The 22,426-nt window shown below is 34.1% G+C and overlaps 2 protein-coding genes across 7 annotated transcripts; one reads left to right on the plus strand and one right to left on the minus strand.

The window, feature by feature from the left end:
- Positions 1 to 409: 409 nt before the first annotated feature.
- LOC100256840 (DNA-binding protein RHL1) lies at positions 410 to 6,429 on the minus strand. Of its 5 annotated transcripts, none has more exons than XR_009467835.1 (3): positions 6,305 to 6,429; positions 1,750 to 3,345; positions 410 to 911 (listed from the first exon to the last, which is right to left on the minus strand). XR_009467835.1 is itself a non-coding variant. In XM_002281924.4 (2 exons), the coding sequence occupies exon 2, from the start codon at positions 3,164 to 3,166 to the stop codon at positions 1,817 to 1,819; it is 1,350 nt and encodes a 449-aa protein (XP_002281960.1). In that variant the 5' UTR covers positions 3,167 to 3,345; positions 6,305 to 6,429; the 3' UTR covers positions 1,603 to 1,816. The 5 variants fall into 5 exon arrangements, 3 of the variants coding, with proteins under 3 accessions (XP_002281960.1, XP_059599103.1, XP_010661929.1); XR_009467836.1 differs by having other exon boundaries at positions 410 to 917; XM_002281924.4 differs by lacking the exon at positions 410 to 911 and having other exon boundaries at positions 1,603 to 3,345.
- A 2,247-nt stretch (positions 6,430 to 8,676) lies between these two features.
- Positions 8,677 to 21,314, plus strand: LOC100246631 (histone-lysine N-methyltransferase ATX4). 2 transcript variants are annotated; one of them, XM_010663625.3, is made up of 23 exons: positions 8,677 to 10,319; positions 10,421 to 10,476; positions 10,564 to 10,762; positions 12,793 to 12,918; positions 13,021 to 13,089; positions 13,185 to 13,253; positions 13,363 to 13,454; positions 13,576 to 13,671; positions 14,625 to 14,760; positions 15,887 to 15,959; positions 16,092 to 16,191; positions 16,323 to 16,447; positions 16,803 to 16,948; positions 17,864 to 17,968; positions 18,119 to 18,183; positions 18,637 to 18,853; positions 19,082 to 19,165; positions 19,310 to 19,366; positions 19,445 to 19,534; positions 19,752 to 19,838; positions 20,624 to 20,698; positions 20,797 to 20,897; positions 21,005 to 21,314. In XM_010663625.3, exons 1-23 carry the CDS (start codon positions 9,417 to 9,419, stop codon positions 21,093 to 21,095), a joined length of 3,162 nt encoding a protein of 1,053 aa, XP_010661927.1. In that variant the 5' UTR covers positions 8,677 to 9,416; the 3' UTR covers positions 21,096 to 21,314. The 2 variants fall into 2 exon arrangements, with proteins under 2 accessions (XP_010661927.1, XP_010661928.1); XM_010663626.3 differs by having other exon boundaries at positions 13,579 to 13,671.
- Positions 21,315 to 22,426: the final 1,112 nt, after the last annotated feature.

The following is a 22,426-nucleotide window of genomic DNA, read 5'->3' on the forward strand; positions in this document are numbered from 1 at the left end:
TTTTAATATCATTAAATATGTTTTAAAAATAATTTTTATATATAGTCTTTTATTTTTAATCATTTTACATATTTATATAATTATTTTTTAAAACAATCATATATAAAAACAATAGAAAACCACTACAAATATTCTCTAAAAATATCATTTTTTTGTTCTTAAGAACAAAAAACACAAAAAGCAAAAAAACAGTTTTTAATTATTAAACATGTTTTCTTTATTTTTTTATTATAGAGAACTCATTTCTAAGTTCAAAAATAAATAATTTTATTAAAGAAATGATGTTCGGAAAGAATTAATATCAAATAGAGTCTTAATTGTTTCTCCAGCATATCCTTTAAAAATATACATGCACACTCAAAAGCAAAAAACAAAGGAGTTTTTGAACTGAAAAATTGCTCTGAATTGGTACCACGCACCCCATCCAATCCCAAGTTCCCAACCATTAAATTATAGAATAAGACTTTTAAAGCACTTACAGTTCTACTGAGCTCAATTTCCAGTACTGAAAAGTAGAGGGTATGCTGGCAATTTAATAGCAGAGAATGACTCCTCTGAAGTCTGAACTACCCTTATTCCAATTTTTGCTCTCCAGGTTCAGTATTTTAAAAGCAATGAGCTCAGTTTTGTAGAGGTTCGTACATAGAACAAATAATTGAATTGATAAAAGAAGATGTCGAATAAAACACTTACAGAGCTACAACCGGTGGGGTTGTGTTCTACAGTCTACACTCTTGGCTCGGGCCCTTTCAAATGTCTGGGATATGTTGGGTCAGAATAAACAATTAACTCCAACTGGCCATGCTTCGTGTCTGCACTCCCTACATCTAGTAGTTTCCATACATTCTTTCTCCATCTTGTGGTTGACGAGTCATCACAACCCAGTCGGCTGCGTGGAGTTGGGTGGGATTCTGAAGATTTAAGAGCAAGTAGTTAAAAGTAAGAAGTCATAATTTAAATGAGTGGTTATGGTATTATGAAAGTTTTATCAAGCATTAATCAATTTCCACGTAAGTTCGAAGTTCCTCAAATAGACAAGACAACTTTGATTGGAGTACTATCCAATTCCTGTTGCTCCCTTGGATCGCCCCGTACTGGTTGTGACAGGTGTGATCAGTACCCCAAGATATGGCTCCGTATGGGCAGTTGATCGAGAAAAGTTCAAGAAGCAGGGGAAGGGTGGGGGGTGGGGGTTGACTTCTTAGACATCTAAGGCAAAGTTTGAAGGGACACAACTTTTAAAAACATGAAGTAGATCCTTTTGCTTCTACTTGTACTTCTAGCCTTAAAAACTAATCCCAATCAGGTCCATAATCTCTCTCATTGAACTTAAAGTGAAGCCTTTAGCTACCAAAAATCCAATCCAAACAAGCCTTAATTTTCCAAGTTTTTTATTTAGATGGCTGGTTTTTTCAACCGTTTGACATAACTTTTGCATGAATCTCATTCTCAAAACTAGTACTCAGGTTTCCTGATGGGATTATGCTAATCTGTTCAGGGGTTTAGTTCTAGGTTCACTAAAAAAAAAGAATGATTTGTATATGTTTGGCAAATGCTTCAACAAATAAGTCTACATTTCTTCATGACTTCACACACACATACTAACAGAGGAATTAATAGCTTTTTATAGCACATTGTGAATAATTGTGATCAACAGTGGTCAATTCCACCTGAAACAATAAACCAACAGGTATGTATGACATAAAACATGAAGAACAAGGCGTTTTGTAATGATTCAGTTTCTCTTACATCAATGGAAGAGAAATCTTTGAAGCTGGAGTTGGACTCACTAGTCAAGTCATTGGGCCAATGCTGTTTAAGCTGCAGGGCTTTTCATCTTTCTCTTGTACACTCTAACAGAAGCATCAGAGGTCGGATTATCAGATTGCTCGCCTTCTGTTGAGATGTCTATCTCAGATTTTGTTTCCTCGATTACTTTTCTCCTTTTCCTGGGTCCCTGGGCTTTCCTGGCATCAGTCTTCCGGGCAGAAACTTTGGTTGATGACGATTTCCTTGGGGTTCTAGATGTTTTCTTTTCCTCATCAGATTGTTCACTTTCTGTTGAGATGTCTATCTCAGATTTTGTTTCCTCAATTACTTTTCTTTTTTTCCCGTGTTCCGGAGCTTTCCTGGAATCAGTCTTCTGAGCAGAAGCTTTGGCTGATGAGGATTTCCTTGGAGTTCTGGATGTTTTCTGTTCCTCCACTTTCTTAAACAATGTGGATATAGTAGCTTGAGATAGTCGTTTCCTTGACTTGGTAGCTGCCCCAGCAGACTCTTGAATTTGTGTGGTTGCTCCAGTCCTTGCTTCAGCATCTTCATTGCCACTTTCAGGTGTTGCAGAGCCAGAATTTTCTTGTCCATCAGATATGTTGCCATCATTTTCAACAGAATCATCTCCAGAAGAAGCTTCTGCAAAATTGAATGTTTTTCCTGCAGTTCTCTGTGAATGTCGAACTGGTGTCACTTCAACATCTTTCGGTGTCATTTCAACCACATCTTTCAAACTGTCTTCACCAGACAAATCATCTTCTAGCTCAGGTTTAGGTGACTGCGGTTCTACATATTTCATTTCAGGTTTATTAACACCTTGCTTACTGTCAGATGCCATGCCTGCACCCCCTTTAAAGTCGTATTCAACACTTTGTCCTTCACTCAGTTCTTTAGGAAACTCGAGTCGGGCTTCTTCTGGATTCTCCTCCTTTCTCCCAATCCACCATGCATCAGAAAATACAATCATATTATCAAAGTAATCCTCACACATTACATTTTTTCCGCCTCTAGAGAAATGCAGAGTCAAATACCTGTTCTTCGGGTAAACTATAGTCCCAAACAACTTCATTTGACCCTGAGGGAAATCAAGGTAGAGTATAGGATTCTTGGTTCCCAAATCCTTGAGTTCACCAATCTTGCCACCAGCAATAGGAGCAAGAAGACCTGGGAATGAGAAGAGGAACCGATTCTTCCTCTGAGATTTCTTCAGAATATCTTTTCCATGGTGTTTGATCACTGTTTTTGAAGGGCTCAGAGCTGAAAACGCTTTTGAAGGAGTATCTGACAGTAAGTTCTTGGAGAACGCCAATTTTTTTCGTCTTTTACGCTCTTCAGCTTCTGGATTCAGTTCAGATACTCCACCATTTTCATTCTTCTTTGAAACTCGTACCATTCTGCCTGCCCTACTTCTCTTGGAGAATAGTTATTAAGAGTTACTGATAATCATATCCCAGAAAACCAGTGTGACAACTTTCTAAGCTTGAAACAGTCAATTAGAGCAAGGATGATGGTTTGTGGATGAAATTAAGGCTGCAGCTTCAACAAGTTGATTCATCCCAAATTTGTAGGATTCTGAAAGAGAATTTAGCTTCAACATTAATAATCTAAAAATGGAGACTGGATTGCTTCCATAAATGAATCCATGCATTTATAAAGCTAAATAAACATCCATCCGTCAGAAAGGATGATCTCATAAAGATTATGATAAATCTATGTTGATAACCAGGTTTTTGCTAAAAAAAAGGACTTGTTAAAATTTCTATGTTAAGATCTGGTAAATAAGTGATGATTCTCATGCATTCCATTAAAGTAGTTATATATGAACAATGGAGTGTAAATTTACCTACTAATTAGTGCAGTAAAAAAAAAATATTATTATAGAAACCAATGTTTTAAAAGGCTAAAGGCAACCTGGGAGCATTTTGCCTAGATGAGATAAAGTGTAACTTCAAGACAGAATAAGGCGTAGGCCTCAGCTTTAATAATAATAAAAAGAAAAAAATCTTAAAAATCAGAAAAATATTAATAAAATCACATGAAAAGTAAATAATAAAAAAACCATACAGTGTATAATAATCAAATGATTCAAATTAATTGTACGTCATTTTCAATGGCTTCTAATTTAGTTTTTTTGTTTGTTCTAAAATCCAATTCTCTCTCATGCATTTTTCAAATAATCTTCAAACCATCACTATCACCAATAGGATCCTCTAATGAATCATAATTATATCCAATTGCTCCATTATCCTCTCCATCAAAGTCAGTGTCAATCCATTTTTCTTTTTTATCCATTAATTACAATTATTTTTTTCCTTTATCCATCAATAATAAGATAATGATTATATAAGTTCGGTTACTACAGTGACCAACAATCTTTTATTTCTTCTTCCCAATCTCTTCCTTTCATTATCATTTAAAGAATTAATTGATAGTCAACTAATCCCTTGTTTTTTAAAAGGCTTAATCCTAATCTTGATACAAGACAAAACTTAAAAATTTATATCAAAACCCCGTAAAAGCACAGGTTAACAAGCAATAAAATATTAAGACTTAAACCTCTTAAAAATGTATATAAAAAGTCGATAAAGACCCTAAACCCATTAAAACCTTTTGAATATTTGAGCCTTAAGCCTCGATTATCCTCTATTGAGGCTATAGCCTCAAGGCTAATTTGCATAGCCTCAACTTGAGGCCCCAATAGCCTTTCAAAACACCGATAGAAACAAAAAATGAAAAATGAAAAAACAATAACCACCCCACCTAGAGCCCTTGAGGTGTGGCTTTGGGGTAGACTAGGGTAGGGATAGGAAAGTTCCTGGTTCAAAACCATGCACCAAAATAATAATAATTACCTTACCTAAAATTGTTTGGTCTGAATTTGATGGGTATGTTTGAAAGTTCCCCTTGAATGATGGAAAGATTGAACAAGGCTATATGAGCTTGAACCTAGGATATAATAAAAACATTTCCTGTTTCCTTTTTCTTTTTCTTTTTCTTTTTTTTTGAGAGGGATAGTTAGACAGAGCAGGTTAATACCCAAAAAAAAAAAAAATCATCAGTGAAAGGATCAGCATGAAGGTTTTATCAACGCAGGAAGCAGGATGGCAGAAGACAGATGTTCAAATAATAGGGTTATAGATCATGTTGGGAGAATTCTAGGTCAGCATTCAATTCTAGAATGCAACCCACGCCTTTTTTTTCAACCCAATGCCAAGCTTTAAGCAAGGGAAAATTTGATGTAGAAGAGGTTGCGAATGTCACAATGTAATAACTTGAACAGGAACAAGGGGCCCTCTTCCTTTCCCCCATTTCCATCTCATCACTACCAACACTGCTTTCCTGCTCAGACCTTTTACTTTTAGCCATCATATCCATATTCACTTGTAAGAATTTGTAAGGAAAAAATAAAAGGGAAAAAGAAAAGAGGCGAGAAAGAAAGAGAATATCAACATCTCAAAAATACATAAAAATCAACATACAAGCACTGGTTCATTTCCTTCAAAATACATATGAGATGAAGAATCAATGTGCACTCAAAATTTACATTCAACCTAAAGGAAACCCTCTATTTTCACAATAATTCCCACAAATCTACCAGAGTATGTACTTCATGTAGCTGCTGCAAATTGCAAACTTACAACCAAAGAATGCAGATATTTAGGCCTTTTCACAGTGTGAGGGTTCATCTAAATGTGCATACTCCATGGTTAAAAATTCATCTTAGCTGTTCAGAGGAAATTGAGTGAAACTTTGACATGGTGCACATAAATAGAACAGCACTTTCTCATGGAGTATGCAGTAAGGCCTAAAAGGCTCAACCTTTCCAACATAATAGAATTGCACATTTAGGTTGAAAAACCTAAATGTTAACACAAAAACCGTAAAAAAAACTCTACAAAACAATAAATCCATTTCAATCAATAGAAAAAACCATCACAAATGCCAAGACTTATTTATCTGTTAAACAACAAATACGTAGAGATACAAGCACAAATGTGAAAACAAATCCAAACCAAACCAACAGAAAAGGCCCAAATTCGTGCCAAATAATTGATGTAGTTTACACGGATCAATGATATCATAAATGCTCTGTTTGAGTGGAGAGAAAATATATGGAAATGAAAATTAATTAAAATAATGAACAACAATAGAACACCAATTATCTCATTCACCGCTCAATGCAATATTTCTGTGTATGTTCGCCGAGAAAATGTAGGAAAGCAAGTTAAAATTCTGAAAAGTAACAATACAACAATAAACTAGTACAGCATCAAATGCAGATATGTACAGATCAGTGATCTCGCAATCGCTCCTTTTGGTTGCTGAGAAAATGATGAAAAAATAAAACAACGGATGATTTCAAGTAAATCATGCATTATCAATGTCTGGATTGGAAAAAGCAAGAACAAGCGCCTCAAAATCAATCACTAAGGCTCCGTTTGAACTTTCTGAAACCGAAAAACTAAAAATTTTCCCTTTCTTTTATTTTCTGAGAAAACAAACGGAGCTGAGGAAATAGCTCGGAACTTGCCTGGAAGTACAGAGCGCTGATCGATGCGGAGACGCAAATTTGTAGATCTAGGAGCCCGCGTTAGGGTTTTAGTGTTAAAGAAGCTAACCTAAACGACGTCGTTTTCACACCATCTGTTTTGCGTATGTTAGACTAATGGCATATTTTGATCCAAATATTGAGTTGAAAAAAATATATCATTAAAATAAACTATCAATTTTTTTTTTATTATTATTCAACATATAAATTATATAATTATATTTAAATGAATATTGCAAGTATAATACTTATCAAAAATAGCCTTGTTTTATTATTTTCCCTTTTTGTTTGGTGAATTTTTAGTTGTTCTCGAAAATAAATTTTTTTATTTTGATTTTATAAAAAAAATTAATAAATTTAATTTATATAATATTAATTAAATTACATTTAAATCTTATTAAAATAAAAAAGTTTATAATTGCAAATAAATTAGGAAATTAATAGCTTTTAGTAAACTAAGAATATTAATAATATAAGAATATCATAAATTATATTTTTTATTAAGAAATATGTTATAGTGAATATAATTTTTTTTTAAGAAATGAATGATAATATTTTAAAAACATTAATGGTGAATAATATTTCATTTAAAATAATCAAAATTTATTTTTTCAATATTAAATAAATTAAATTTATTTGTCATATGTACACCATTAGTCCGCAATTATATATAGAGCATTTTTTATTAGTTTTTATTCGATTTGTAATTAACTCGATGAGTGGTTTAAATTCCAAATCATTATTAAAGTCAGTAAATTTATTAAAAAATAAAAAAATATTAAGTTTTCCTTAATTTAATGAGTTATTATTTGATAATCAAAATATTTTTAAAATATTAATAAACTCGTTAATAAATTAATGCGTTAAGTCTTGTTTTGTTTATTTTCTATTTTTGGTCTACGAATTAAACAAGCAAGGTCATGATGGGTTTTGGTATGTGATGTTTGTGTACGATTTAGCAAAATCCAAGTTTTGATGATGATAAAACAAAAATTTTATATAAGATATAGTTTCGAGTATAATAAGAAATAAAATCACATTTAATGTGATGATAAATTATGTAATCCAATGATATAAAGTTCATAAATATCGAAGTATGCATTGTTAAGAACTCATCATTCATTATTTAAGTCGGATTCAAGTAAGATTGGGGTATAATAAATTAGGGATGTAAGTGACCATAAGTTTATTATATTGATATTATCTTTGTAAATCTTATGAAAATGTGATAAGAGAGAGGTATCATTGGATTATTTGTATTTAAGTTTGAAGTATTACTCGAGGTTTTATTTTAAAACATGAAGTATGATTGTAGGAGTTGTATTTCAATGTAACGTATCACTTGAAATTTGCGTCATTTATATTTTATTTTTCTCTTATTTTATTTACATTTATATGATTGGTGCTAATTACATTTAAAATTGTTAAAAAATTGCTTATAAAATCTAGCACTAAATTCAAAGTTTCAAACCCGTTCCGATTTATTGTTGTGTTTACCATTAACATTTAGCTTTTTAATGTCAATTGGATAGGTTTTTAACTTCGCAACCTTATAGTATTAATTATATCAATTATCTAAGTTTCAAATTATTTTTAAGAATTAGCAGATCTTATGGATTAAGTGATTGATCTAAATTTTATTTATTTATTACAAAATTTAGAGAAGTTAAAAAGAAAATTAAAAATAATACATATAATTTAAAAAATCATATTTAAATTCTTTCACTACCAAAATATTTTTAAAAATATATATTTTTTGTTTATTTTTTTTATTACCAAAATATTTGTTATATTAAAGTTTTTTCCTTAAATAAAAAAACTTAAAAAGTAATCAAATAATGGAGATATCAAGAAGCCGCCCAATTCAATTAATTACAACACCCACACAAATGGTTTCATTTTTTCCTTCTATAAACCCATAAATAAATTCATTAAGAAAAACTTACAAAGTAATAAAATAAGGGAGATAAGAGGACTCCACCCAATCCAATTAATTACAACACCCACAATTGGTTTCATTTTTTCCTTTTATAAACCCATAAATTAATTCATTAAAAAAACTTACAAAGTATAATAATGGAGATGACAAGACTCCAACAAATCGAATTAATTAAAACACCCACAAATGATTTCATTTTTTTTTTCTTTTATAAACCATAAATAAATTCATTGAAAATAGCCAAATTTAGAAATCTTCCAAAATTATTCCATTTTTGGACGTTGGTACTTGGACCCACACAACAAGCAAGCAATTGGCCCACTGATGACTGACCCCACAAAAAAAGAGCAGCACAGAACTCCATGCACCCACGACTACCCCAACTCAACACGGCGGCGGCACCACCAATCACCTCTGATACTCTAAAATCAGCCGTACCGCAACGGCCCAAATCCCCAAACCCCCACCATAGGGTGCGTGGAAACCCATGCTACCGTCCCCGTTTCGTTTCGCGCCTCACCCAGGAACCACAAATTCTCCCCCTCAAGTTTCAATTTCATCACAAAAGTTTGGAGCCAAAACCCCAAGCCTACACGTATTAGAATTTAAGTTTATTTATTATTATAATTGTAGCTTCTATTTTTGTAATTATGATTTCGATTTTATTTTAATTTTACAATTACTATAAATACTTAACACATAATCAATTGTCCCATTGGACGCTCTACACATCCGAATCTCTCTCTGCGAATTCGACAAACCTTTTATTTTCCCTGAGAAAATCCTCGGATTTTCCCGAGAAAGTTGGTTGTCTAATTTTTATCGCGGTCGATTCGGGGAGTGGGTGCGGGGGGTTTTGTTCGAATTTTTTCTTTTTGTTTTTCGGAGTCTTTGCGATTCGCCGGGAAATCGAGTTGTCGGGGCTTGGGTTTTGTTCGCCGTTTTCTGTTCCATTGCGGGAATTTAGGGTTTCGCGGAAAAAGTTAGGGCTTATTGTTGGGATTTAGGGGTGTTTGGGGATCGGGAATTGGAGGACAAAGGGGCGGAGTAGGTGAATTTTGAGGTGGTTTTGGGATTTGTTGCTGCGTGGGAGGTGGAATTTAGGGTTTTGGGTTGGAAATTGAATGTGGCTTTGGTGGGTTTGATGTGTGGAAGATGATCATAAAGCGGACGATGAAAATTGAGATGCCGCAAATCAAGCGGTGCAAACTCGAACAGCCTGGTGACGACGTTGCTTCTTTGATAAAACCCAAGAAGCGAAGAATAGATGGGAATGGTCCAGCTGACACGCCTGGCAACGTTGAGGAGGATAGCATTGTTGCAGGTTCTTTGTGCACCGAGATTTCGTACTGTGCCAGCGAAGTGGAGTCGAATTCGAAGGGCAAGAGGAAAGGAAGGAATCCAAAAGCGGAGGGTTCTCGTCCTCCATTATTGCCGTCTTCGCGAGGTCGTCATCGGGCACTTCCTTCGCGATTCAATGACTCGATAATTGATTCATGGACGAAGGAGGATTCAAAGGCTGATGACATGGAATCAAATCTGGATGATTTCGAAGTTGTAGTATATGAAAAGGAGAGAATTGGTACCGGAAGGCAGAAAACTGGCGCATTGAGATTAGAGAAACAGCACAAGGAGGAGACATTTAGATTGCCAAGTTCAAATCTCTATGGACTTTGCGAAAAAGCCGAGGAAGGAGAAGCGGGTTATGTAGGGTTTAGAGAATCCGAGAGCAAAAAATATTCTTGTTCACATAGTTCATTATCCTCATTACATGATGGCCTTAATCCACTTGTAGAAGCTAGTGATTACCCGGGGTTTAACTCCAAAGGTAGGGAGAAAGCAGGGAAGGATAAAACCGAAAAGCGGAAGGATTTCTATAGGCCGGAGGAATTTGTGTTGGGAGATATAGTGTGGGCGAAATCAGGCAAGAGATATCCAGCTTGGCCTGCAATTGTGATTGACCCTGTGTTTGAAGCACCAGAAGCGGTGTTGAGTTCTTGTGTTGCTGATGCAATTTGTGTCATGTTCTTTGGATATTCCAAAAATGGAAAACAAAGGGTGCTCTCTCTCTCACTTTATTATAATGGGCTCTTCTTTTTTTATTTCCACCTATAATATTTTCATTGTTTTTTAAATCTAAATAAAACGGTGATGAACAGGATTATGCTTGGGTCAAACACGGGATGATATTTCCATTTCTAGAATATCTGGACAGGTGGGTCATAACCCATTCTGCGGTTTAACAATTTGCCTAAGGGAAATCATTAGTCTCTTCTTAATAGTGGTTTTTTTTATTTGTCAGATTTCAAGGGCAGACCCAGTTGCACAAGAGCAAGCCGAGTGATTTTCGGGAGGCAATTGAGGAGGCATTTCTAGCCGAGAACGGTTTTTTTGACACAAACAATGGGAGTGGACAATTATCTCGTACGGAAGAGAATCCCGTTGGGGTTGAAGAAGCCACTGGTTCAAACCAGGATCAGGAATCCCACTCTCAGAACCAGGCAAGTTCCCACAACTCAATTTTTCTTAACTTTTATTCTTCCTTTCTTCAATTTCAGTATATGCAAATGAAGGATTTTATCTGACTTGGGTGGAGCATCACAAAAGATATTCCCGTGTTCTTATATCCAAGTGTGAACTTGTCTTGCTATCAGTAAACTCAATATAGTAGATAAAGTAAGTATTCTGGTGGTTGTGGCTCAGACCTTGACTCCAGTTTACTCTTGAAGACTTTCTTCATCTTCTTGCTTATACTTGAATTTTTTTTTTTATATTCTTCCACTAGAAGTCAACTGCTAGTTCAGAAATGATTCAGAAAGATTTTCAACTTTTTTCTTATTAACTCTTCATATCTGAGAAAAATGATTCTGGAAGACCCTCAAGTTTTGCCATTAGGTTGGTTGAAGATCACGAATGGGATGGATTTAGGAGTCTTTATACAAGCCCTATGCCATCCCAACTTGCACAAGTAGTTTTAGAAACCACACTTTGAAACAGTTTGGTTTTCTGGGTCCAAGAACGGCATTGTTGGAACTGGGTTGGGACATCAAGCAGTGAAGCTAATTAATAGTTGTGGAAAGGGTGAAAGACATTTCTAATTGAATATTTGGCCTGAATGTATGATTGAAATTACAGTTTTCCTAATCTTGTTATTAGGTGAGTGTTTCTTGCCAGCATTCTCGAAGGTTCAGAAAACAGATGTATGTAAGTTGTGGCTGGAGCTGCTCCCAGGTCCTTGCTCCCGGTTTCTCATTCATTCCTTGCCTGTAGTGTCTTCTGGGGTACAATATAACCCTGAGAGGCATATTATTACCTAATTTAGTCATCTGGTTTGAGAGTTTTTTGCTATGTGTGAAGTTTCTATGCCTTTATTAAGATGGCCAAATTTTTTTTTTTTCCCAACTGCCATGACTAGGGATGACATCAATATATATATATATATATATATATATATATATATATATATATATATATATTAAAAATATATTTTTTATTTTTATTTTTTTGGTTTAGTCTCATCGAAACCGCATATGGAGATAGCAACGTCAGTTTTCAACCAAAACGCAGCTATAGCCGTATTTTTACCCTGTTTTCAACCAAAACGCAGCTATAGCCGTATTTTTACACTGTATTAAAATTAATTTTTTGTTTTTATTTTTTTAGTGAACGCCTCATCAAAACCGCATATGAGGATAGCGTTTTCAAGCCATAGCCGTATTTTTACCTTGTATTAAAATTTTGGGAGTTGTGATTATGTCCTTAACCTTTGGTTTTATCTGGATTTATATTTATCTTATCTATTATTTTTCATTATCCTAATTTTTTAGTAAATCATTTTTCATCAACTTTTATCATTTTATCCTTCATTTTTTATTATTTTATTTATGTGATAAATCATTTTCTATCATCCTCCAATTTTTATCTTCTAACTTTATTTATTTATTTAAACCAGTGTTTTAAGTTATCTGATAAGTTATCTTTAAAACATCTTTATCATTATCTTTTTTTAATCTTTCTATTATTTATAAATTAATGTTTCAATTCCATTTTTCTAAAATAATTTTTTTAAAGAAAACCCATAAACGGCAGCCCCAGACTGCAGCTTTGAAGCAGGGGCAAAAGACCAAAAGAAATAGAGAAACGTGGCAACAACCCCTATGCGTCCACCTAAAGCAAACAGCTTTTAAACCCTTAAAATTTGGATGTCTACTGTTATCTGGAGATTTAATGTGGAATGGAGGCAGTGGTAGGCCAGTGAAGTTAACTTGGTCTCGGAACTTGTCACTTCTCAGTTGGGCGCTAGTTGAAATTCATCTAAAACTTAACTGTGGTTGAATGTGGATCAAGCCCATGTACAAGATACTGTTTTAAAATGTATTAATCGATCATGTATTACCATGGACATGTGCGACCAACGATTTTGTCCCTTCATATTTTGGATAACTTTTGAGTTGCTTTTTATTCAGTTAATAATGCCACAAAATGTGATATGTGAAGTTTTAAGAGTTAATTCCGGTGGTTTTCTTTGCAGGGTGTATTCAATAATGGGGAGGCACAACCCTGTGATGGTTGTGGCTGTGTTCTACCATGCAAAAGTTCGAAAAAAATGAACAATTCAACTGGTGAAACCCAGCTTTTATGTAAACATTGTGCTAAGGTGTGTGAGAAATGTTTTGTCTTGGAGGTATCTTGTTTTCTTTTCTCTAAATGAAATGGAACAACGTTTTCCTGAGTGATGCTCCCATGAATTTTGTAACAGTTGCGAAAATCAAAACAATTCTGTGGTGTATGCAAGAAGACATGGCATCACTCAGATGGAGGCAATTGGGTGAGTTTTGTACAATAATTTAGTGTATAGTTCTTTTCAACATGATTATTTCAGTGTTCCATATGATTGTTATTTGAACTTACTCTTCGGATTAGGTATGTTGTGATGGTTGTAATGTCTGGGTGCATGCTGAATGTGAGAAAATTTCTACCAAACGTTTGAAGGTTTGTCCACCTGATGTTATCTTCAATGTTAATTTGTTCCTTCTGTCTCATATGTTTATTTACTCTAATTCATGAAGGAAAGTATCACTGACTTGATTACGTTTTGAAGGATCTGGAGGACATTGATTATTACTGTCCTGACTGCAAAGCTAAATTCAATTTTGAATTATCAGATTCAGATAAATGGCAGCCCAAAGTCAAGTATGTCATCACTATCTTTGATTCTTCTTTTCTGCAGTTTGTTGTCGGCTTGCTTTTGTGGCTTTCTAATATTACTTTTTTTTTCTTAGTTTTTATTTTTAATGACGTGAATCAATTTTAGCAGGTGTATAGAAAATAATGGACCTCCTGTGCTGCCTGACAAGTTAGCTGTTGTGTGCACAGGAATGGAAGGAATATATCTTCCAAATCTTCATGTGTAAGCCCTAACACTTGTGGCAAATGCTAGAGTAAATTTTAATCTGTAAAAATTGTTATTACTGCTTTCTTGCATGTATTCCCCACTCCCACCCACTGCATCCTTGTTCTATCTTGGGAAAAGATGTCTCTTGAAACAGTGGACCATCTAGTACTCAATATTAACTAGAATTTCAACCATTCATTTGGAATATTTACAAATATCATGGTTGATTTATCTTTAATTCCTTAAATAAGTTGACAAGGCTACAGAATTTTGAGTTATAAGTAAGCTGGAAGTTAGAACTTTCTTTGCCAATGATTGAATTTGAGGCATGCTACCAAAGGGGTCTTTAGTGTGGTGGATTAATTACTGTCCAGAGTAAGGGGCACGAAAGATGTTTTTAATTAAAATTAGAAATATTTTGAAATGAAGATAAGGAATATCAGTGACCTATCACAAAAAAAAAAAAAAAAGAAAAAAAAAAAAAGAAAAGAAAAAAAGAAAGAAAGATAAGGAGTATTGAGTGGGTAAAATGGGTCCTATCAGTGATCTGCATTTTGCCATTTTTGTTGTCTTCTTTTGGTCTTTATGTTGAAATGTCATATGTAAGTTGATGTAACCTTGTCTTATCTGCTTGTGTGGTTCTCAAAACTTTTTCCCTTTGCACCACTTTCCTACAGCATGTTTTATGAAAACAAATAAAATTAAAGAATCATGTCCTGAAGTTGTACTTTGGTGTATTATTTACTGTTATTAAATTATACATACCTTTCTTTAACTATCAAAAAAAAGAAAAAGGATCATGTCCTGAAGTTCAGTCATTGATTTGAGACTTACTCATAATTTGGTTCATTTCTATTGAGGGAATTAAGTTCAATTAATTTCAGCTGAGTTGCAAAGCAAAATCGGTTGATTGAAACTTTATTTTTGGTAAAATACTTTGCTAACCTACTTCCAATTTGTTATTGTAGGGTTGTTTGCAAGTGTGGTTCATGTGGCACAAGGAAGCAAACACTTAGTGAATGGGAAAGGCATACGGGTTCTAGAGCTAAAAAATGGAAGGCGAGCGTTAAAGTAAAGGATTCTTTAATACCACTGGAAAAATGGGTTTGTACCAGTTGACCGGTTCTTGTTAGTTTCAAAGCACTACTTAAATTTCTGGCGTAATCTGTGTTTTGAATAAAATACGGTCTTTCAATCATGGGAAGAATTTAGACTGTGTTGATTAGAACTTCCAATATGCATTTAATGTGTATTTGGCAACTAATTTTAAATTTGAGCTCCGCTGTGGTTCTGTCAAGCTTATTTATACTGACCTGCATGGTGATTCTCTACTTTGTCTGAATTGTTTTGTGCACAGTAAAAATTGGGGCATTAAACATGAACCTTATATTATAATTAGTTTGGCAGTTGCTTGTAAATGCATAGTACAATCTTCCTTTATTGCACTCCTTGTTTTCCAGAACTTTACTATGCAGCCATGTCAATACAGGCCTAATATTTGGTTCTGCAATTTGAAACCTAACCAGCCCCCCTCATTTGACTACTTGTACCTAATTAGTTCTCTAGCTTATTGTTTTCCTCTATTTATTTGCTTAGAAGTTTTAATTGTAAGGCTCCCATTAGTGCTTATGGTTCTCTCAAAATTCTCCCTCTTGATTAAGTAGTTAGTGCATGGCTTTAGTAAAGTTATGCTCTGGGTTTAATTTAGTTTCTCAGTCCTGATTGGAGCTTGTAACTCTCATATATATATATATATATATATATATTTTTTTTTTTTTGTGTACCTGATATCTTTATTGAACTATTAGCAGGCTAATTTAATAACATATAAGTTAAGAATTGCTGTGAAACTTTTAAATTCTGACCATTTCGTGTCCTGTGAAAGAACAGTAGATGTATATGCAACAATCATGAAAGGAAACTGTTCCCTTTCAGTCATGAAAGAGAGCCTTTTTTTTTTGGGGGTTCAACATTGGTCTTTTATGTAATATGCTGCATTCAAATTATTTGTCACTGGGATTAGCAGTTTTAGATGTTTATTCGATTACTCATTGAACATATGGATAATTCCTCAATATTTTATTCATCTGCAAAATCTCTATCCATCTAACTTGTGATGTTAAGTGTTGTGGTGATTATAGAAAGAATCACCCCTTGTTCTCACCAAAGTTTACGTGTCATAGATGAACAATTCCAATATATTCTCCTTTTAACATTGAGATTGCTGCAGCTTGCAGAGTATACTACACATGGTATCAATCCTCTGAAGTTACAAAAACAGCAGTTATTTTCCTTTTTGAAAGGTAATTTTTATTTTTCTTTGTGATCTTTTGACGTCTTTTTTTTTCTGTCTGCCACTGCAGCCATGAGGCATTTTGCAGTATAACTTTTCACTGCTGAAGAAACTAATTATACTCTTAATTTCATTACAACAGAGAAGTATGAACCTGTTCACGCAAAGTGGACAACAGAAAGATGTGCTATTTGTAGATGGGTTGAGGATTGGGACTATAACAAGATGATCATCTGCAACAGGTGTTTCTTGATTGAATCTTCATACCAACTTAGTACATTTTGGGTGATGAAAATTAAAATGCATTTGTTGACTTAAGATCATTCTTTGTACTTTACTTTAAGCATCTCAATTCTATTCTTGTTGGGTGCAGGTGTCAAATAGCTGTCCACCAAGAATGCTATGGGGCAAGAAATGTTAAAGATTTTACTTCATGGGTTTGCAGAGCATGTGAAACACCTGATGCTAAAAGAGAGTGCTGTCTTTGTCCTGTAAAAGGCATGGCAACTAGATTTTTAATCTTCAAAATTAACTTTTTGGGTCAAGCCCCTTTCTGATTTGGATGATGTTTACATATCACTATGAATAAAGATGTCTTGCCAACAAAAAGTAAATTTGATGATTAGTTTTGGGCTTAACTTTAATTAACTAATATATTTATTAAAGATTCCTCGAGGCTTGACTCAAGTGGCAAGGGGTTGGTGTGGGATGTGGGAGGTGGGAGGTTTTAGGTTCAATTTGCTGGAACAAAATAATATAAAAAAAATCTCACTTACAAAAAAATCATTTATTAAAGTTTCCAATGTCTTTCAAAGATTTTTTGGCCTTACTAAATGTGAATATTGACTTTTAGGGGGTGCTCTAAAGCCTACTGATGTTGAAGGACTGTGGGTTCATGTCACGTGTGCTTGGTTTCGGCCTGAAGTTGCTTTCTTGAATGATGAGAAAATGGAGCCTGCTGTTGGAATTCTTAGAATTCCATCTACTTCATTTTTGAAGGTGAAATTCTTCTAAATACTTTCATACACTATCTATTTACAGATGCTTGGATTGCAAAACTTTTGATGATTGTGCATTATGAAGTAGATTAGCAAAATTTAAGGGAGAAGCCAGCATTTCATATTGACTCCATGAGTGATGGCCTGAACTTAGTGAACCTGTAACATCTTTGTGTTTGCATGCAAAAAGAACTTTTGGATACAAGGGCAGACATACAGATGTTATATGCAGGAAAATCCAATTGGAATCCCTGAACATGTGTTCAAACAATGCATGCAAAATGAGGATATTTAAAATGGACGAGTGATGATTGACAATATTATAGTATAATATGGAATAAGAATTATGAGAAGTTTAGAGGTGGCAAAAAGTATTGGTCAGCTTAGAAACATGTTGAAGAAATAGGTGTATTTTGAAATAGGTATGCTTAAATGAACACTGCATAAGAAGAAAGACTATAATATATTAACAAATCAAGGCAACTTTGAGAATTTCTAAGATGGTTCCACTTAATTTACTAATAAGGAGTCAATAAACAGCTCTAGAAGGACAAGATGAAGGTCAAAAGGAATGTAAACTGAATCTGTGAGAGGACATAAATGATGAATATGGTGTGAGATGGAACTGAATGTCAACAAGTATGTTGTGTAACTGACACCTAATAAATGCCATTCACATCTCTGTTGAGCCTCCTCTTCATTAATGATTACATGTAGCATCCAGTGAAGAAAAAAGTACAGCTGTTATTGCCAACATAAAACTAGTTTAGATGTGGCCTTTTTGTTTGTGTGGTTAATTGTACGTCATTCTAGTCTGTTTTTTTTTGGTCAGGTGATTAAAATTAATGACTGTTTTTGTAATATATCCTTTGCTTGGATGTTAACCATGCTTTTTTTTTTCTTGTGTGCTATGCAGGTTTGTGTAATTTGTAAGCAGACTCATGGATCCTGCACACAATGTTGCAAGTGTGCCACTTATTTTCATGCAATGTGTGCATCAAGAGCAGGATACAGCATGGAAGTAAGTTTCCTTGCTGCTATGCTACTTATGAATATATTCATATGATGCCATACTTTTCATGAGATGGCCTTTTTGATGAAGATGCATTTTGGAGTTCAAGAAGGCTGTTACAATATTCATTTCCTCTACTCTAATAAATCTCCTTTTCAGTTGCATTGTGGGGAGAAGAATGGAAGACAAATTACGAAAAAGTTATCATATTGTGCTGTTCACAGGTTACGTTGTGCCTCTCCTTTTGTTTTAAAATATTTTTATGCAAACAATTGATGTAATAGTGAGTTTTATGCACTTAACTGATTCTGAAGAAAAAGGTTCTTATGTGCACCTGAGGATGGTATATAGGTGTTTTAAAACACTTTGTGTTGCCCAAGAAATTATATATGTTGGATCCCCCCTACAGAGAAAAAAAAGGGGGAAAGCCCTTCACCGTCTGCCCACCTAGGGAAAATGAGCATGCTCGTGTATACATGTACCTGCAGGGGTGTGTTTCCAAACTTAATAGTTGTAAGAGAAGGTCCTCAAATTACTAATGATTTATGATGGAGATATGGCTAGCTAGTAGCTTATTATCCCTCACTCCCTCATCCAAAAAAAAAGGGGGATTCCTGTATGTATCATGTCGTTTATTGGTTCAGTTTCTGCCTCTTCATCTGTTGTTTCTGGTGCAGGGCTCCAAACGCAGATACGGTTTTAGTTGTACGTACTCCTTCAGGGGTGTTCTCTGCCCGAAATCGACAAAACCAGAAACGTGATCAGAGCTTCAGGGGGTCAAGGCTTGTTTCATCCAGAAGACCGGAACTTCCTGTATCCTTGGCATTAGAGACTAATGAGTTGGAGCCACTGTCTGCTGGAAGATGCCGGGTCTTCAAAAGATCAATCAATAATGTATTCCATTTATGCACCTTAGTTGTGCCACTAATTTATTTTTTGAGACTTTTTATCACTTCACATGCTTTTCTATGTATCCTTGAAAAGAGTGCTTGCAATTCCTTTTTTGTGATGGCTAAGTTCAGATATCCTTTTGCATTATTTTTCTAATGTCTCCAAATGTTATATGATCAATTGGGCCTCTTTGGTCTCTGATTTCTATCTCTTTTTTATGTTTGCTCAAAGGTGGGTGCAGGGGCAATATTCCACCGACTGATGGGGCCAAGGCATCATTCTTTGGATGCAATAGATGGCTTGAGCTTGTACAAAGTAATTTTCTTGTCTTTGTTTTTACCCTTTCAAATATTTAAAATTTTCAATTTTAGTTGGGGGATATGTAGGTGTGGATTATTTTTTCCCTTGTGGCTGGTATAATGTATTAACCATTTAAAGGTTTCTTTTTTCTTCTAACAGGAATTAGAAGATCCGCAAACATTTTCTTCATTCAAGGAACGCCTTTACCACTTGCAGGCAAATCATCTTTCATTATGAGTTGTAATTATTGCCTACATAAAATTTATTTTTCTTACAGTATATTCATTGCTTCAGAGAACTGAAAATCACCGGGTTTGTTTTGGCAAATCTGGAATACATGGATGGGGCCTCTTTGCACGTCGGAGCATTCAAGAAGGAGAAATGGTATAAGTTATAAGTTAGTAACATATAGTATTTTGGAGGACCACATCATTTGTTGTGATAAATTTACTGTTGATAAGTTCCCCAAATGGTTGCATTCCACTGATTTTACAGCAAGGCTAATAATACACATGCAGAGTAAACGAAAATTAATTGAAGAATATATTGTGTGGTTTCCTCAAAAGGATAGAATTATTAATTATGGGATATCTATCTCCAGGTTATTGAGTATCGTGGTGAGCAGGTGAGGCGCAGTGTTGCAGATCTTAGGGAGGCAAAGTATCGATTAGAAGGCAAAGATTGTTATGTGAGTAAATTCTTTATTATTCCATAATGTATATTTGTCTCACGCTTTGTCTTGACTATGTTTAGCTATGACTTGCTCAGTTCATCAAATGATAATCTTGGTTTAGTTTCTGAATTGCCCAATCATTATTGGGTTCGTTTGATTGTCATTGGAATCGTTAGCTATAGGTGTGGAAAATTTCCATTTCCTAGACTAGAAGGCTATGTTTAGTTCCCTGAAAGTATTGAGAAAAGGAAAAAATGATGAAGAACATGATTTTTCATGTTTGATTTACCATAAAAAAAATATTAGAAACACACATTTTCAAATTATTTAATTTTTTTTTATAGAAGAGGAGAAACATGTATTAACTTTATATCTATTTTTCATTTTTTATTTTTTTTAGTTTTACTCTTTATTTCCTCTCCCTCATTTTCTCTCAAATTTCCAAGATCCAAACTTAGGGGAAGTTTTTTATTGTTGGTTCAGTCTTATCTTAAAGAAAGTTACAGCAGTAACAGCAACACTTTATTTTGGTATGGTACCCTTGTTCGACCCATCAAGTACATGATTTAATTTGTGTTAAAACTACATTCATGCTGATGTTAAATCTTAAACAGTTTGGCCAACTGGGTCCTTCACTTTTGTTTCATTCACTCCATAATTCCTGTTGTTTAAAGTTATATGTAAAGCCCATGGCTCGTCCTTTTGGTCTCAAGCAGATCTGTTTCTGATGATGAATTTTGTCACTTCAATTTTCTGTGGTGATTCTGAATCTTAAAATTCAATGAACATGTGATCTGCAGCTGTTTAAGATCAGTGAGGAAGTAGTGATTGATGCTACAAACAAGGGGAATATTGCACGCCTAATCAACCATTCTGTAAGTCGCTATTTCTGAAGTTAAAATTTTCATACGAAAACAAAAAATCAAGTAGTGTGTCTTCTTTCAATATGAATATTCGTCCCCCTATCCTGCAGTGCTTCCCCAACTGTTATGCAAGGATCATGAGCGTGGGTGATGAAGAGAGTCGGATAGTCCTAATTGCAAAGATCAATGTCTCAGCAGGGGATGAGCTTACGTAAGGCCTTTTCTTTTCTTTCCCCTTCATTTCCCTTCACCAATTTTCCATCTGGGTTTGGTTGAGGATTTGATAAAACCTGTGCAATGGGCCATTCCTTGTTGCAGGTACGATTACTTGTTTGATCCAGATGAACGTGACGAATCCAAAGTCCCCTGCCTATGTGGAGCTCCAAACTGCAGGAAATTCATGAATTAGGTTATTATACTAATACCATCATGGAAGCCCAGTTTCTTTTTTAGCAGAAAGGGGTACTGATCCATCTCCCAACCCAGTGAGAGAATGGGTCACACAGTTGTTTTCTTTTTTGGTGATCAAGCATATTGAGCTTGAAATTTTCTTTTTTAATTGGATTCTTCATACCTCAATTTATCCTGTAATCTTTTTCAGCTGCAATAAAATGTAAATTCTCCAGCAGATTGGCAGGTGCCATTTTTATGAATTTGCTGCATTTCATCCATGTAATCATAATTGATTAAATATCTGAAATGTGCACCCTCATTTTTTGTTGTCTTTTCAGTAAAGGAAAAGAATTTTTTAGGAAGAAGATGAAAACAGAGAGGTAGAAGGGAAGAAAAGTGGGGAATGAAAAGAAAAGAAGAGAAAAAGGGTTAGGTGTGTGGGTTCAGAGGTTGAAAAGAAGAAAATGGTGATTTTTTATCATTTCATGCTAAGTTGTCAAATGGGTTGGACCGCTTGTTTGACATGTGGCTTGGCATGTCAAAAGATCAGATTGGGCTGGCCTGACCCAATTATTGTAGTGGGCTGTGTTGGGCCTAAGGCCACAACTCATCGTGCCAATTCGTTGCGCTATCCCATTGTGCCTCATTTGAAAGGTTGACTAATACACATGAATGATGGTTAGTTAGTTAGGTGGATGTCAATCTAGTTGAAATGTATTAAAACTTAAGTGATGCAACTCTCACATTTTTCTCTATCTTTTTCATGTAATTAATTGAAATAATTAATAAAATAATTTTCTTTATCTTCAAATTTTTTTTAATATTTCAATATTTTAAATTTATTGTTATTATGATAACAAATAAATTCAAATATTTTTTATTTATTTTTAGAAACAAAAATTTAAAATTTCTACAAAATTTACTATTATAAACTTGATAAACATAAAAAATGAAATAATCATTTAATAAGTTTGAAGTAATAATAAAAAAAATTATTTAATAATAATTTTTTTAAGATAATAGTATGATTTTAAAAAATAAATTAAATACTAATATAGTAGGATGATCTACTTAAATGGTCCATCAGCACAAGACACGACATAATATGACAATCATGTTGTGTTGATTCGATAGTGTGAACATTGTCTATCATTTAGTATCCTCTTTGCATGCGTTTTTTTGTCCTCTACCTTTTGTGCCTATCAACGACAAGAGCGCTTGTTTTTTTTTTTAACTTTTTGTTAATTTGTTTTCACATTGTTTATTTTTTTTAATTTTATGATTTATTATAAATTTTTTATTAAATAGAAAAAAAATTAAAATATGATTTTTTAAAATAAAAAATAA

This window comes from Vitis vinifera, chromosome 15 (genome assembly GCF_030704535.1).
Source record: "Vitis vinifera cultivar Pinot Noir 40024 chromosome 15, ASM3070453v1".
In the NCBI taxonomy this organism is placed as follows: Eukaryota; Viridiplantae; Streptophyta; class Magnoliopsida; order Vitales; family Vitaceae; genus Vitis; species Vitis vinifera.